At 33.8% G+C, this 16,637-nt stretch overlaps 1 protein-coding gene across 5 annotated transcripts in view; it reads left to right on the top strand.

The window, feature by feature from the left end:
* The window catches only part of FSIP2 (fibrous sheath interacting protein 2), a 100,038-nt gene that overhangs the window by 49,800 nt on the left and 33,601 nt on the right, over nt 1-16,637 (top strand). For 2 of the 5 annotated variants that reach the window (XM_049615369.1, XM_049615368.1), the window contains 3 exons: nt 1,937-11,445; nt 14,119-14,613; nt 16,181-16,281. In XM_049615369.1, coding sequence (XP_049471326.1) covers nt 1,937-11,445; nt 14,119-14,613; nt 16,181-16,281 — 10,105 coding nt within the window. The remainder of the gene's footprint in view (nt 1-1,936; nt 11,446-14,118; nt 14,614-16,180; nt 16,282-16,637) is intronic. The other 3 variants (XM_049615370.1, XM_049615372.1, XM_049615371.1) reach the window with 3 other exon arrangements.

Below are 16,637 nucleotides of genomic sequence, written 5' to 3'. Positions count from 1 at the left end.
AAAAAAAAAAAAAAAAAAAAAAAAAAAAAAAAAAAAAAAAAAAAAAAGAAAGAAAAAAAGTTTAACATACACCTGGCTTGAATCTGAACAAGTAAGTCTATTGCTGTTTTCTATATATGCAGATGAGAAAAAAATGGGATTATTTTAAAGGAGGGGATTTTGGTTGATTATGAGATACAAGTTCCAAAGTGTTTTTAAAGTTGTTTTTTTTTTTTTTGCATGACTTCTTTATACCCATACCAAATACACAGTTAATTGATTGAAGGTTAGCAATTTCTCTTTCCAAGGTGTACAGTTGAATTCTTTGCCATTATTAGTCATTATTTATAAGGACAGAGGTATTACCAATCTTGTTTTGTTTGTATTCCACTATTCTTACAATCCTTAAAGTCTAAACATATGTTCACAAAGTTATTTTCACTTCTTTTCTAAGAGGTTAAATCATATGTAATAGCCATTTTTGCATCTCAAAACCTATTGATTATTGGAAATTTCATAAAATTTAATATAATAATACTAAAATGTCCCTGAACTGGATCAATAATTGCAATAATTAGTTGCTATAATATCAGTTCATATACATCACTTGCCAATAATTTTAATAGGAGAACACATACTACCAGTCCTACCCACCTGCATAGGGAGATCATTTCTCATCCTTAAAACTGAAATTCTTTTTTTTTTAATTTTTTAAAACATTTTTTACTTATTTTTGAGAGACACAGAGAGAGTGCAAACAGGGGAGGGGCAGAGAAAAAGGGAGACACAGAATCCAAAGCAGGCTCCAGGTTCTGAGCTGTCAGCACTGAGCCCAACGTGGGGCTCAAACCCATGAACCATAAGATCATGACCTGAGCCAAAGTCGGTCACTTAACTGACAAAGCCACCCAGGTGCCCCAAAACTGGCATTCTTTCAAGATGGATAGTTGTGTGTCTGCAATTTCAAGCTCATAAACAGACTTTCTCCAAACATAGCCTAACTAAATTTAGAGACTAATAAAGGGGGAAAAAAAAAAGAGAAGATTCATGAATTCATCCCATTGGTATTTGTCCCTTTCTATCAAATCTATTCTCTATTTCCAGACATGTTCAAGGCCTTCCAGTGATTTTACTCCTGCTCCTTCTTCTCCTTAGAATACTCTTTTTCCTCATTCCCTTCATCTCAATATGACCAAATCCTGTCTAGCAGTCAAAGCCAGGCTTAAAGCTTCCATCTCCACAGAGTGTTGCCTGACTTTACATGCAGATATATAATAGATGATTACATCTGTAGGATATTTTGAGGAAATAATAGTGTGTTTTTCTGGCTGCCACTTCCAAGAAGCTGGCCATCCTAAGTAGGTATATGATTTTCAATAAATACTCTGTTGAATAGAAAAAAGAGTAGAGTTATGACAAACTATAATCGAGGGGTTACAGTTCTGCTGACATTGCAACCTATCCCCAGCCTTCCTAGCACATTTTCATTTCAATCAAGTCATTATTGCATCACATCCTAAAAGTAATGAATAGCCTAACATTAAATGTTTTCACTAAAAAAAATTAATTACATGAACTCTCTAGAGATCACTGGAGACATGATAGATTATAACATTAAACTTGGAAATCATTTCTCTGTATGATTTGCAGCTTCTTAGAGCCCCTACCCATTTAAGCAAGACAGATATCGGCACCTGACTTGGAGACTTGAATTCTTTAGGATTATTTTCTCAATTTTTTGGCTAAAATTAAGATTCTACAGGTGAGGAAAAAAAAAGATTCTACATGTGGGAAATAAATATATGAAAAAAAATCCAATATCTTTCTTGATTATGTTTTTCATTTTCTTTAGTGAGATATTCCATAGGTGAAATTTATATGTAAATAATTTCCAATATATTGAATTTTATATATTTCTCTTCATGTGTGCTAAAAATGATCAGGTTTTTTTTTTCAGTTTCCAGTGAGGAGAAATCTATTATTTCTACATTATCAAGGAAAAAATGTGAATCACAACAGCCTCTAAGAAGTATATACAATGATTCTTCACTTAATCAATTTTGTGAACATCTTACTGAGTCTGTCATTTGCCATTTAACTTCAAGCATTTCTGGTAACACCAAAGATAGTAGAGAAAAAGAGAAAGCATTGGAAAGCCAAAATGCAACATTTAACAAGATTATTTCAATTGATTCTCAAATGTTTGAGAGTAGGTCAATTTCTATTGGAGAACTTGCTTTAAGTATTTCTGAAATCATTACCGAAATCCTCTTTAACAGTAACATTATAGAGGTTGACATTGCACAACAAATGTGTCCTTTAAAAACAAAGTACATTTACTGCCCAGGAGTAGCTGCTGATGACTTTGATAATCTCTTTCAGGATCTTTTAACAGGAGTAATTCATGTAATGTCCAGAGAAACAGGAAAAAACCATCATCTTGAAAGCAATGGAAGAAAAAAATCATTTTCCGTGCTTAGAAAAAATAGTGTGCCCATTTGCAATGAAACAAATACCATGGAAAGACAGAAAGGATCCAGAAATTGTGAAGCATCTACTTACCAAATAGATCATCTCCTTCAAAAAAAGAAATTAAATTATCTGGCATGTAAGTTAGACAATCTGGTTGGTAGTCTAAAAACTTGTGAATCCAAAGAAGTAGTCAATAAAGTTTTTAATATTGTTTTAGATTTATTTTCACCAGATGAATATCCAGGTGAGGCCATGAATTCTAATAAAAAAGCAGGAACATTTTTCTCATCCTCAAATGAGCAGCAAACTAATAGCGTACTTGGAAATAACTTTGGCCTCACCCCCAAATCAGTTTTTCTTCTCAATGTCGTGTGTGAGAAACTTATCAGAACACTTTTGGAAAAATGCACAAGCACTGTTTTTCTTGATAATAGCCCTCTTTCTGATGAAATATCAGCAGAAGAATGTAAACTTTTAAAAATACTGCAAAGTGTAGAAGACAAAGAATTTGATTATTGTAAGGGAGCAATGGACTGTGAACAATTTCAAGGAGATTATATGTCAGACTACTTGGAAAATCTGGCAGAAATGGATCAAGATTTATTATCATCAGACTCTATGCTTACTATTATTTCCCACAGCTTGGTTAAATCATTGATGGACAAACTATGTCACAGTACACAACTCCCCCAAAGCCCACCTTTTGCAAACAAGCATTTGAGGCACACAGGAAGAGAAATACAGTCTAGTTTCATAAATGCACAAAGGCCAGAATTAACAGAATTAGGACAAGGTAAAGCCTTTTTAGGATTCATGAATTATGAAGGTAATGCCTTGACAGGATCCCTGAATAATCTCAGAGGGTTTAGCCCCCAAAAGCAATCACCATTTGGCAAGAAATGTTCAGTAAATTCCACTTCTGTGTCCCCTCTCAAAAGACAGGGAACAAAGGATATGGATTCAATACCCATCCATAATAAGCTATATCCAGGAGATATAGATATCGGTGTGTATTCAGCCACATTTTTGGAGGAGATAATTTCAGAACTGTTTTTTAATCTCTCTACTTCACTGTGGGGAAAAAATGAAAACATCACCGAGGGCCGGCTCAATGAGATGAATACATTATTTGTCAATGGTGTAGTAAATAAGTTTAATAACGCACAAGTCACTGTCTTACGGGATGTTGAAGAAAGGCTGTGTTTTCCACCAATCCATAAAGAAACGATTAGTAGAATTGTTGACTCAGTTTATTATGATGTTTTACAGCAATATAAATTGAAAGTGACTTGTGATGATAATCTGGCATGTGACAATACCTCAATAGCAGAACAAATAACTAATAACATATTGTTGGAGATTTTAGACTACCAACTCCCACCTTGCTTCAGAGAAAAGCTCATACCAAATTCATATTACCCTCTCCAAGCTGAAATTATATTACAGAAACTTCAAAATAACTTGAGAAAATTTACTTCCCAGTTCAGGTCTTCAACAGGCTACAGCACCATGTTGTCACATTCATTTTTAGAAGACATCATCAGAAGACTTTTATCTCAACTGATTCCTTCACCCAACAAGATCTCCCCTTTGGGAAACAAGTATTTCATGAGTTCAGATTTCAATGAAATGTCTACCTGTATAATAAATAAGGTTATGTCAGCCATTTCAAAACATAAAATTTGGTTCACTATATATGATAATCAGTATCTATGTAGCGGAAAAAACCTCCCGAAGATGGTGGATACCGTTTATCACAATATTATGCAAATGTCTGATTCTCTTGTTTCAATACAGAAAAGTATAGCCAGCCGAAGCCCAATTATGATTGACCGAATAGCCAGTTTTATTATCCAAGAGATTATTGAAAATCATCTTCAGCCATTTTTGTGTGGAGAAGGTTTACCTCGTCCAAAGACTCCATTGGATGCCGTATCAAATATGGTTAAACAGGTTCTCAATGAAGTTATAGAGTCACAGAGACCCCACACGCCATCACCCTCAGGTATTTATCCTGATACATTTGTAGGGGCAATTGTTGTCAGACTTTTATCAAAGATTTTCAGTCCAAAGCATAACACTAAAATTGAACTAGAAAATATGACCCAAAAAATAGTAAACTCAATAAATAACCATTTTAACAAAGCTAAAATTCATATTCTATATGATGGCAAAGAACAGTCTTACACCTCTGCAGATACAGATATTGTGGATAAACTTGTCACCTCGATTTATAGAAATGTTTTAAAACAGCATGGGCTAGACCCTGAGGTTGATAAAGAGTCTGAAGACAGTGATATTTTTGTGGAAAATATTACAAAGTTAATTGTAGCAGCTATTTCAGATTACCTTCTTCATCCTCTATTTTCTGGGGATGTGTCATCATATTCCTCTTCTATTTCAATGGCTGAGAATATTGTTCAGGACACTCTTGGTAACATCAGTAAATCTACCAAGACAAGTCAGAATTTATCTCCATATAACACCTTGCTGCCATACACGTTTTTGGAAGACATGGTAAGAGTACTATTATCTAGAATCTTTCCTCCTGCATCTAGCATTGTTCCAGATATAGAAAGCCCAAAAGACAGATTAAGAACGAATTTCAACGAAATTGCTTCAGAGATAATCAGTGATATTAGGATGAAAATTTCCCAACATGAAATTCGGTTTTCAAAAAATGAAGAAGAAACCAAGTTTGTTTATTCCGAAGATGATGTTCAGCATCTCGTGGACTCAGTATTCAAAAATATTTTGCAAAACTCTGAGTCTCAAGAATTAGTTGAGCAAAATATCACAAGCAGTAATGATGTTCTTATTGATAGAATAGCAGGTTTTATCATTAAACATATCTGTCAACAACATCTTCAGCCATTTGAGGATGGAAAGTTATTACCTTCTTCATCATATAAATATTTTGATGATGAGAGAAAACAGTGGTTTTATGCCAGTGTTTATTCCTCAACTTTCTTGGAAGATGTAGTCTCTGGGGTTTTAAGCAAAATATTCCACAGGGTGTTAGGCATTGTACAAACAACATCAGTAAGGGATTCAGAAGATGAACTGTTTGATAAAGCTGAGAAACTCATCCATTTGATAGCAGAGGAATTCTCAAAAGTTGAAGTTAGCATTCTAGAGAATGCTGAGGAACAACTGTGTTTGCCTCCAGTGGAGAGAGATGCAGTCAAGAACATTGTTGATATGGCATACAGCAAACTTCTTCAAGAATATGAAATGGAAATAATGTCTCCTAAAGATTTTCTAAATGACACAAAAACATTGGCTGCAAGGATAACTAAAATCATCCTTGCTGAAACTTTTGATTTCCAAATTCATCCACACCTCATAGGAAAGATTCCTTTTAAGTCACACTCCAAACTCAATACTAATGTTTTAATAAAAAGACTTCAGTGTAACATTACCAAATCAAAATTTCAAAGGCAGGCATCAACAATATATACTACCATGTTATCACATACTCATTTGGAAAAAATTGTCACTCAGCTTATATCTCAGATGACTCCATTGGCCTCCATGACAGAACACCCAGATACTTCTCAACCAGACTTAAATAATACAGTCACAAAACTGATAAATGAAATTATGTCAATAATTTCAAAACATGCAATATGTATTATTAAACATGGGAATGAAAAACAAAGTATGATTTCAGAAAAAGATATCCAGTCTATGGTTGATTCCATTTATGCTGATCTTTCATGTTCAAATCTATACCAATCCCTTACAAGAGATAAAAAAGGTATAAGTAATATAACTGTTTCAAAAATAGCAAGTTTTATAATAAAAGAAATCTTTAACCACCATCTTCAGTCATTTTTATCTGAAGATAAAACTCTTGTTTCAGCTGCAGTTGATCAAACATATAAACAGAAAGCAATAGATCCTAAAAAAAGAGAGTTATCTTTCATTGTGAACTCGGCTGTGTTTTGGGAGGAGGTAATTTCTGAGCTTCTATGTAAACTCCTTTATGCATTCTCACACAATTTCTTGGCTGCTGAAAACCCAGATACAGTAAAAGCCAAAATTACTGGTATTGTTACAACATTAGTAAATTCGATTGTTCTGGAGTTTACCACATCAGAGATTTTAGTTGCAGATAACTTTGATGATGACATGTGTTTTTCAGAAGGATATAAAGAAATTGTTAAAAACACAGTCAACCTAATTTATGAAAAAATTTTAGATGATTATAAATCTCTGATGCAAGTATACAGGGCTGTACAATGTGACACTATTTGTTTTGGGAGAAAAATATATCATTTGCTATTGGAGGAAATTTATGATTATCAGGTGCAGTCATTAGTTTCAGGAGAATTAGTGTCTTCTTCCTATTCTTCCCCTCAAGCTGATAATATCATCAGAAATGTGCTCAATGTCATCACAAAGGATAGCCATACCTTGCCATCATGTATTACTGTGTTGCCTCGTTCTCTTTTGGAAGATATGATTTACAAGCTGCTAGTGCATATCTTCCCTTCAACTGACACTGAAAGTGAACTAAAAGAGGAAGAAGTTACATCCGATGGTGAGTTTGTAGATGCAACTTCGAAACTGACAGACGAAATTATCAAAGAAATTTCTGAACATGAGATTCGCCTTGCCACAGCAGAGGAGAATGCAGAAAGTATGCAATTAGAAGTGATTGAGAGTATGGTTGACTCTATATGTAATAATATTTTGAAGAAATCTGAATTTCAAGCTGAAGTACAGAAAGGTACAGACAAAAAAGGAGGCTCATTCCTCAGTAAAATAGCTGGATTCATCATGAAAGAAATCGTGGATCATCATCTGCATCCATTTTTACATGGTGAAGAACCATCTTCCAGTGACTTCTCTGATTATGAGCATGTGTCTGTACTTAGTAAACCTGATAAAGAAAAGACACAGCCTGCTCTTTATTCAGCTACATTTTTGGAAGATGTAATCGTTGAGCTTGTTCATAAATTTTATTCTCTTCCAAGTATTACTAAAGATTCTAAGAAAAAAGAAATGGTAGAGCCAGACCTTGTGGGCTTAGCTATAAAATTTGCAAACTCTCTGATAGGAGAATTTAGGAAAAGTGAAATTAAAGTTCTACCAAATGCTGAAGAAACGCTTTCTTTTCCACCAATTCATAAAGAAACAGTTGACAAAATATCCAATTTTGTGTATGATCAGTTCATAGGAAAGTATGGATCTAGTGATATTCAGAAGGTTGATAAAAGTAACATTGTCATAAAAATGATTGCCACTTTAGCTCAGAAGGCAATCTCTGCTTTTAAGATTCAACCACTTTTTTCAGGAGACTGGTCTTCCACCTTCTTTTCATTTCTAAATCCAGATAACATCACCCAAAGGGTTCAGCATTTACCGCAGCAAACCTCTACACAGATAAACAAATGCTTAAAACGGAATGAACTTGCTTTACCAAAACATTCATGTAAACACAGTTTTGCAACCATAGACGAGAAAAACATGCTGGACACTTTGGAAATAGACAGAGGTACAATAAGTAGAAAGAAAAGACTCAAAACTGAAGAGACCTCAATGAAAAAAGGTGACATCCAAGATCCAATAGTTCCCTCTGCAACTAGAATTATGAAAAGCAACATAGTTAACCTGTTATCAGGGTCAGCTGAAAGTGTGGCAAACAAAAAGAAAGAGACAGAAAATAAAATGGAAACTTCCATTAAAAACCATGAGAATTTATCAAGAGTTACTTTTCCAACCACCAGTGTGAAAAGTAAAGTTATGCAGGAGCCAGATTTAAAGATAACTCTAAAAAACAATCACATTGAGAAGAAAACCATACCAGTTTCAAAATATAAGAAGAGACAATATAATAATAGAAACATACAATTTCCTACTGATGATACAGACTATAAGGAGGAAGTACTTGGACCAAAATTTGAAATAAACATTGAAAAGAAGATTGACTATACAAGAGAAAATACATTTAAAAAAGAAGACAAGCCCTTTCAGTTATCTTTGACATCTGAAGCAAGAAATACAGAGACCACAGCAGAGAATTTTTTGAAAACAGTTACCCAAACGCAAAATAATGAGGATGGAAAAGACTCTCCGTCTCAAACAGATATAAGTGAGAAACAATACTCAGATTATGAGTATGTTCAAAATGTCACTGAAAACATTTATGACAATATCTTAGAAATATGTAATTCTCCAGAATCAGCAAATTATTCAAAACCCCGTAGTGTCCCAAATGATACAACATTGCTTGCAATTCAAGAAGTTGGTGAAGATTTTACACAGTCTGTTTCAACGAAGGATTCATCCCTCTCAATTAACAAAAATCTCCCTGTCAAAGAGAAAGAGAGAAATAAAGAAAGAGAGAGAGAGGAAGAAAGAGAGAAAGAGAAAGAGAGAGAGAGAGGGAAAAAAACAGAAAAAGTGAAGAGTAAGGAGATTAAAAATGAACCCAGTAAATCAGACAGTCCTCACTACCCACCAAAAACTAAACCCGGAATTGCTCCTGCTAAATTTTTAGAAGATGTTATCACTGAAATGGTTAACAAATTGATCTTTTCTTCCTCATCAGAAACACAAACATGTGATAGACATCAAAATGTAAGAGATGATGAAAATCAATCTGAACTTTATGACACAGCTGTGAAACTTATGCACTCACTGTTAAAGGAATTTTCAGATGCTCAAATTAAGGTATTTAGGCCACATAAGGGAAATCAGTTTTTTCCACCTGTAGATAAATTGTCATCAGTTCCTAAAGCACTTCTTTGGCATAAAGAATCAACTACAGATGAAACATCATCCAACATTAAGAAAATAACTGCGGATAGAATGCCACATATGCATAAAGTGACTAGAAAACCCTCATCAAATAAGATATCTTTAGATAAAATACAAGTAATTGATAAAACATTGGTTGACAAAGTTGTTCATTCTTCTGTATGCAATATTTTGAAGGAATATGGATCTCAGGATTCCATTTGTAAAAATATAAAGAGTAATGGGGAAAATTTAGCAAGAAGACTAGCCAGTACAGTGATAAATGAAATTTTTCAACATCAACTTGATTTCATATTTTGTGATGAAGTTCCAGCTTCAGCATGTTTGCCTCTGGAATCTAAAGATGTCAAAAACATCCGAAAGGTGGCACAAACAGCCAGCAAAGAATGTCAAACATTATCACCATATACCATCCTGCTGCCTCACAAATTTTTGGAAAATGTGATTTTTGCTCTTTTATCCAAAATTTTGTTAACAGAATCCAACACTGAAGTAGAAACATCTGAGTACAGTTGGTTCACAGAATTGGACTTCCTTCAAATGAATTTATTAAATACAGTTACAACAGCAATCTCCAATGATAAAGATATGACTATACAATATGTGGAATCCTTGCATCCCAATGATGATGAAATTATTCAATTAGTGATTCATTCTATTTATAATAACCTCTTATCACAGTTTGGATCACAAGAGATTATACAAAACTGTGTAGCCAGTGGATGCAGAATCCTTTCAGAAACCATAGTTGACTTAGTTATGCGAGAAGTGGCTGGCAATCAATTGCAAAACTATTTTTCTGGAGAGCTAACTCCACATCAGTGTGCAGAAGTTGACTGTGTTGTTGAAAATATTCTTAAAGATGTTATCCAAACTGCTGATGCTCCCCAGCCTCAACCATCACATGTTCATATACTGCCTTATAACATGATAGAAGAAATTGCTGTAAAATTTTTATCAAAGCTTTTATCTGTGTTTCCAAAAGTGGATAAGGAAAGAACCAAATCTCTAGAAACTGACATGCAAAAAATAAGCTCAAAAATAATAAATTCAATACAAGAATTTATCTCCAAAAGTAAGATTAAACTTGCACCACCAGCCAAGGAATTGCCTACTGTACCTTTAGCTAACAACGAAACTATTGAAAAGGTAGTTAATTCTGTTTACACCAGTGTTTTAAAGCACTCTGGCTCACACGCTTCTATGTTTAAGGATTTAATGGGTAAGAGCAATGTCCTCTCTGATGTAATAGGTTTTTTAATGGTGAAGGAAATTTCCAATTCTGAATTTCAACCTCAAGTAGAGGACAAAGCATCAAGTTCAGAATTAGTTCTGGAAGCTGTCAAAATTATGGAAAAAGTGGTCAAAATTGTTGATGAATTTAAGTCCCAGGAAAAGTCTTCATCCAAAAAAGAGTCTATGTTAGATGCCAAGTTTTTAGAGGAAGCACTGGCCTTGTTCTTGGCTAAAATAGTAAAGTTGCCAAGTGCCTCAGGCAAAGATGCAAAAAATTTATCAAAGCCTGAGTTAAATAAAATTGCATCTCAACTGACAAAATCAGTGACAGCTGAAATTTCCCAAAGTAACATTAATCTTGTTGCTGCTGATCCTGAAGGACACTTTTTAAATCCAGAAAGCATAGAAATGATTTCTCAGGTTATTGATTCTGTATACAGTAAAGTACTGCAACAATCTGGAACCCATAAAGAACTCTATGATGATATAAAAGGTACAAACACTGTTTTCTCTAAAAACGTGGCTGGTTTAATTATTAATGGAGTTTCACAGTTTCCATTAGATACAGTTAGCACAAAGAATTCAAATGCTAATCTCTCTGGAAATCTAGATGTTAATAAAATTATTCAAAAGGCCCAAGAGCATGTGGCTATTGATACACTCCCTGAGTTAGAGGAAGAAGAGCCATATCAAGATTCAAATGAGAATTTTCCAATTAAAATAGTTCCACACGTTGGGAGTAAAGCAATCAAAATAGATCCAGAAATTATCTCAGAACACTTAGCAGTACTTTCTGTAAAAACCCAACCTCTTGAGAAACTCAAAATGGAGTGTTTGAGAAAAACTGGACATAGCATAACAGAACTGAGAAAAGCATCAATAAGCGGGAGAAGCTACTCCTTACCAGACACATCTAATGTAGGAAAGATACAGAGAGAAAGACGTATCTCATTGAATCAGGTGGGACGACTGGATGTAAAACCCTTCGAGGTAAGTGCAAAAGCAATAGCAAAACCATAAGTGAATAGTGATTGTCCTGTGATTTCCTTCCTCCAACAGGTATATGGGAATGCACTTTTTGTTGTTATTCCATGCCCAACAGGAAAACTGGTTGCACAGGTTCATTCCTTTAGTCACATGATTTACAGGGACTTGCCATGTCAGTTCAGTGGATCACTCTAAAAGTCTCAGGCTAGTTTTCCTAAGGAAATCAGTTTCAACTGGCATTTTTAAAGAACAGAAATACAGGGAAATGCCCTTAACAGTAAAATAAGGATGACTGAAATTATAATCTTCATTTGCAGACTCAGAGGAAACACAGTCTCCTATAGTTCCTGTTATTTTTTGTGGATATCTACATTCTTTATTGTGGATAGCTAAAGCAGTTTTTAAAGGCCAGTTAAAGAATATCAGGATATATGAGGTTTCAAAAACTATCTAAAATAGTTTTAATTTCTCAAACTTACGACTCTATAACAGTGGTACTCTTTACTTTTAGCAACGCTCACTAACAAACATTACATTACAAATGCTAGATTATACTTGTTTGTTATCATTTTATTTTAATTAGCCTTCCTCGATTTTTTCTATATCCTCTATAAGTGCCCAGTTTCCTCTTCTGTCCATATTTGAGACCCAGTTGCCCTAATGCTGCCATTTTGATAAACTGGACCTAGCTCTGCCCTAAATTAGCTACACACTAGGGCATCAAACATGTTATTTGATTATGTGATTAAATATATTATTTGATTAAAGTCCTAAGGACTTTAAAATGTCAAAATGATGTCCTTGTTACATGGAAACTATAGCACTGAGGACAAAGGAATTGTCTGGCCTATAGAGTTACACTGATCTACACGTTTTGATTTTTGTCAATCCCCTTAAATTGATGGTGTTCACTCATCAGAAGACTGGGTATGCTTAGGGATATAATCTGTGGCCTGGAAAATGAGCAAAGTTTGATAGAACCCTTCTCCCTGGAGCATAAACTTGAGGTGAATGTTTTGCCAGTACTATCCTGTAAGGCACTGAATTCCATCTTAGGGTTGGTAAGTATGTTAATTAGTGCTTTATATTTTCATACTCAAATACTGAGATCACCATGGGCTGAGGCACTAATTTAATCTCCTTTGCCCTAAATTTTCTGGACCAGATGACCGTTCCTTCCAGCTCTAAGATTTACTCTTCCATATGTGTTCTCATCACTGTATTAGCATATTGCTTAGCAGTCTTCATTTATATATAAGTAATCCCTTGGGGTAAGATTTGTATGAACAGACTGTAAACTAGCATTACTCAAAATCTGTTTTTAATTATCTGTAGAATTGTCTGTCACAAATCTTACTCTTAGTTAATGCCTCTCTTTACTTAAGTCATTTATAGACCACACACAGTGGGAAAGAGAATATTTAAGCCAAAAAAATTACCGCTGTCCTTTTAAGGGGAAGAAAAGCCATCCTAAAAACATTTTTTTTAAAGCAGATACATAGAACTTTATCAAGACATATTATTTGCACGAATCTGGGTTCCAATACTATATATCTTTAGCAAAGGGACAGAAAAGAGACAAAAGAACAATAGATTAGTTCAAAGAATCTAAACATTTGTTGGCTCCATGTCAGTACTTTGTTTTCTGTTTTGAGTACTATAAATTCCCAACACACTAGGAATATACATATCAAACTATATATAATAACAAATTCCAAAGCCATATGGAATTATTTTTGATTTCTAAACCACTAGTTCCCTCTACTAACACAGAAAATCAAAATTGATTGTGTTTTATCTTCTTGAAAAAGCTGTTTCTATATTTTGTTTCCACAGAAGATATTTTTTTAGGGCATCATTATCTGAAAAACTGGATCACAGTGTTATAAAGGGATGTTGAAGTCTAAGATTACTAACTCAGTTTGGAGGTTCTGTGGCATCATCAAAGGCTACAGAAATTAGAGAAATTCTGTTATTTAATTATCATTGTCTTTTCTTTGATCTGTCCTTAAACATTGAAAATGGAAAGTTTTCCATTGACTTGACTTGGGAGGGTAAGAAAAACATTAAGAGTTATGTTGTGAAGATTCTTTTGGAAAATATAACCAGGATCAGGAGTGGAAGAACAGGGATTGAGGAGTCAAAGGCCTTCACAAGTTTGGTTATTCATCGTTTTAAAAAGCCAATATCAGACAATACCTTGCTTTTTTATTACAAATATGTACATTTGGATTCTCTATGACTGCCTATGTAGAATTTTAGAAAAGTGGATTATAGTGTCTACTTCTGTCCCCAAACTTTCAAAGTCAATGAAAAAACAAAAAGTAAATTATGATGCAACAAAATATAAAATTTAAGCTAAATAAATAAATAAATAGAAGGAAAGAAAGAAAAAGAAAAAGACTAGAAGGAAACCTATGTTAGACCTTCCTCTACACTTAGGAGTAAATTCTGGCAGATTAATATGATCCCTGGAATATTAAAAAAAATGCTAGATACTGACAAATATTTTTTATAACTTTCATTTGTTTCTTCTTTATACGAGTAGTGGCATTGAAAGATAATACTACTTAAATTGAAACTATAAATCATATTAAAATAGCTATATTACAATAGAACCACAGAAAGAGTGAATGAAGCATTGGTTTTTAATATTCATTGTACCTTCAATTCCAGGCTGTTTGCAGAAATTCATTTCAGAATATAAGAAAGCCTGATATCACCAAGGTAGAGCTTTTAAAGGATGTTCAGACCAAAAAAGATCTTATCATTCGGTTAGTAGCTCATGATATTGATCAAGAAGATTCAGAAACTATCATAGAAGAGGGACTAATGTCTGAAGATGAAGTTGTTTTAAGAGAGGTTGTAAAAGAAGAATACTTCAGAGAGCAATTTGAAGACCAAGTGAAAGAAGCCATGAAGCCAGTAGAAAGCAAAGTTGTTTCTCCCAAGCCAACACTAAGCACAAACACCCTGAAAAATTTTTTTTCTTTAAGAAAATGTTGTCAGTCCACATCCAGTGCAAATATTGAAAGTACTGAAGGAACCTCAAATCATATAATAGAACTTAAGGGGAGAAAAGTTAAAAGAACCATTGCTGAGTTTGACATGGCCACGTGCTCAACAGCCGTGACTGAAACAGACTCTTGGAAGAAAAAGCCACAGAGTAAGGTGAATGAGAAACATAACTGTCAGTGACCAGATATTTACGCAAAGAACAGAGATCTTCAGATATTCTGTCCATGAATGTATCTTAATTAGGCAGTAAAGAATACTTACATGGTTCCAGTCTCTTCCCAAGCCTGGTATTAATTACAGTATAACAGAATTATTAACAGATGAAACCATGAAACTCAACTGAGGGAAAGCAGATAATTGAAAGAGACCTAGATTAGTTAGAAGCCCAAGGAGAACAGAAAATGAAAACCACTGAAAAGAAATGCAAGCTACTTATTTAAATATATCATTTAATCGATTCCAGTCCTTTTTGTTATTTTGGCTGGTAAATAACAGCCAAAATTGAACATTTTGTGTAAGAAGACTTACACAAGTAGGATAGAACTAGATTGGGTCAACATAGGAGGAAGTGAAAAAAAGATCCATACAAATTCAAATTGTCTGGGTTTGATTCCTGACTCTCCTTTAATAGCTATGTTTCCTTTGGGCAAGCTACATAGCCAACTTTTTTCTTAAAAGTTACTTAGCCAACATGCCCAAAATAAACAGGCTAATCAAAATATTTTAAGTATCATCCTTGTAATCAGCCCATAAACTCCACCATTATCATGGGGTATAGCTCTTGTCCCTGGTATCATAACTCTGAAATGACAGCCTCAACTTCAGTGATCATAGGGGGTTGGCCATGTCCAAAAATTAGTACCAAAACATGTTTTTGTAAACTTTGTATGATTTGGGATTTCCTGGTGAGACAACTCTATTGATTATCCAATTAACATGATTCATGTGTAAATATAGAAGCTGAGATGAGCCAGAGAAAAAGAAAAGAAATACAACTGTGTTCAATTCAGAAGCTTAACAAGTAAATTATCTTCACACAAATTTTGATCTATTTGTTGGGAAGCTATGTGTGATTTCATGACCAGATGCAGTCTGCAGAATAGTTTTCTTGAGCCTCATATTCAGAAATGCTGGCTTTATAGGTAGCCAAAGAAATGTTATAGCATATAGCATAATTGTATATAGCAAATGTGTAGCAAATTGTATATAGCAAAATTCAAAATGGATTATATGAACAATAATCTCAATATTCGTTTTTGAGATTTTAAGAAAAATTACAATAATATTCTCGTAAAAAATATGGTCATGAAATCACACATGACTTCCCAACAAATAGATCAGAGTACATGTTAAGATAATTGATCTGAAAAGCATCTGAAATGAACAGAGTTATGTCTCTTTTCTTTTCCTTTTTGAAGTTGGTAAGGTATGATTTAAAATATTTGTAAAGTGCAGAAATGGAAAACTATATTCTTCAAACAATCTGAAATTTAAAATCTATTCAAACTCCCATATTATAATGGATCATCCTCACTAAGTCATTCCCCAAAAAATACATATTGGAAAGAGATCTTTTAATGAGAATCATGGGGTTCATCCATCTTTTAAATGATTTCTAGATATTTTTTTCATTGTAGTGTAGACTAGAGTTTAAAATATGCCAATAAGATGAGAAAGTACATGTCAATCTCTATGTGACAAATGGTTTTCACTTTTCCAGAAAGAAGAAAGGAATCTTACTACTGAACCAACACATCACTTCATACACAGAATTATGAGTTCATCTTCATATAACCTAGAAGATCTGATTTCATCTTCCAGGTATGTGAAATTTAAGCAATATAAAAACAGAAGTTTGAGATGAAAGTATTACTTATTGGAAGAATGAGGCCCCTGGTAAAACTATGGTTGGGCAGTATTCAGCCTTAGACTTTCCTTCATTCCTTCATATTCTTCCCACCTATAGCCTCCCACTGTGAAGACTTCCTGAGGCATTCCCCCTTCTACCTGATCCCTAATTTATAGTTACCTGGTTTGTACATTTTTTTTCTCGTATAGCAGTATTTTGGATCAAGAATTTTCATATATATATATATATATTATATATATATATTTAAATATATATTATATATATATTTAATATATAATATATATATATATATACCAGGGGCCTCATT

Source organism: Panthera uncia (genome assembly GCF_023721935.1).
Source record: "Panthera uncia isolate 11264 chromosome C1 unlocalized genomic scaffold, Puncia_PCG_1.0 HiC_scaffold_3, whole genome shotgun sequence".
Classification (NCBI taxonomy): Eukaryota; Metazoa; Chordata; class Mammalia; order Carnivora; family Felidae; genus Panthera; species Panthera uncia.
This window is presented reverse-complemented; position numbering and strand designations above follow the sequence as displayed.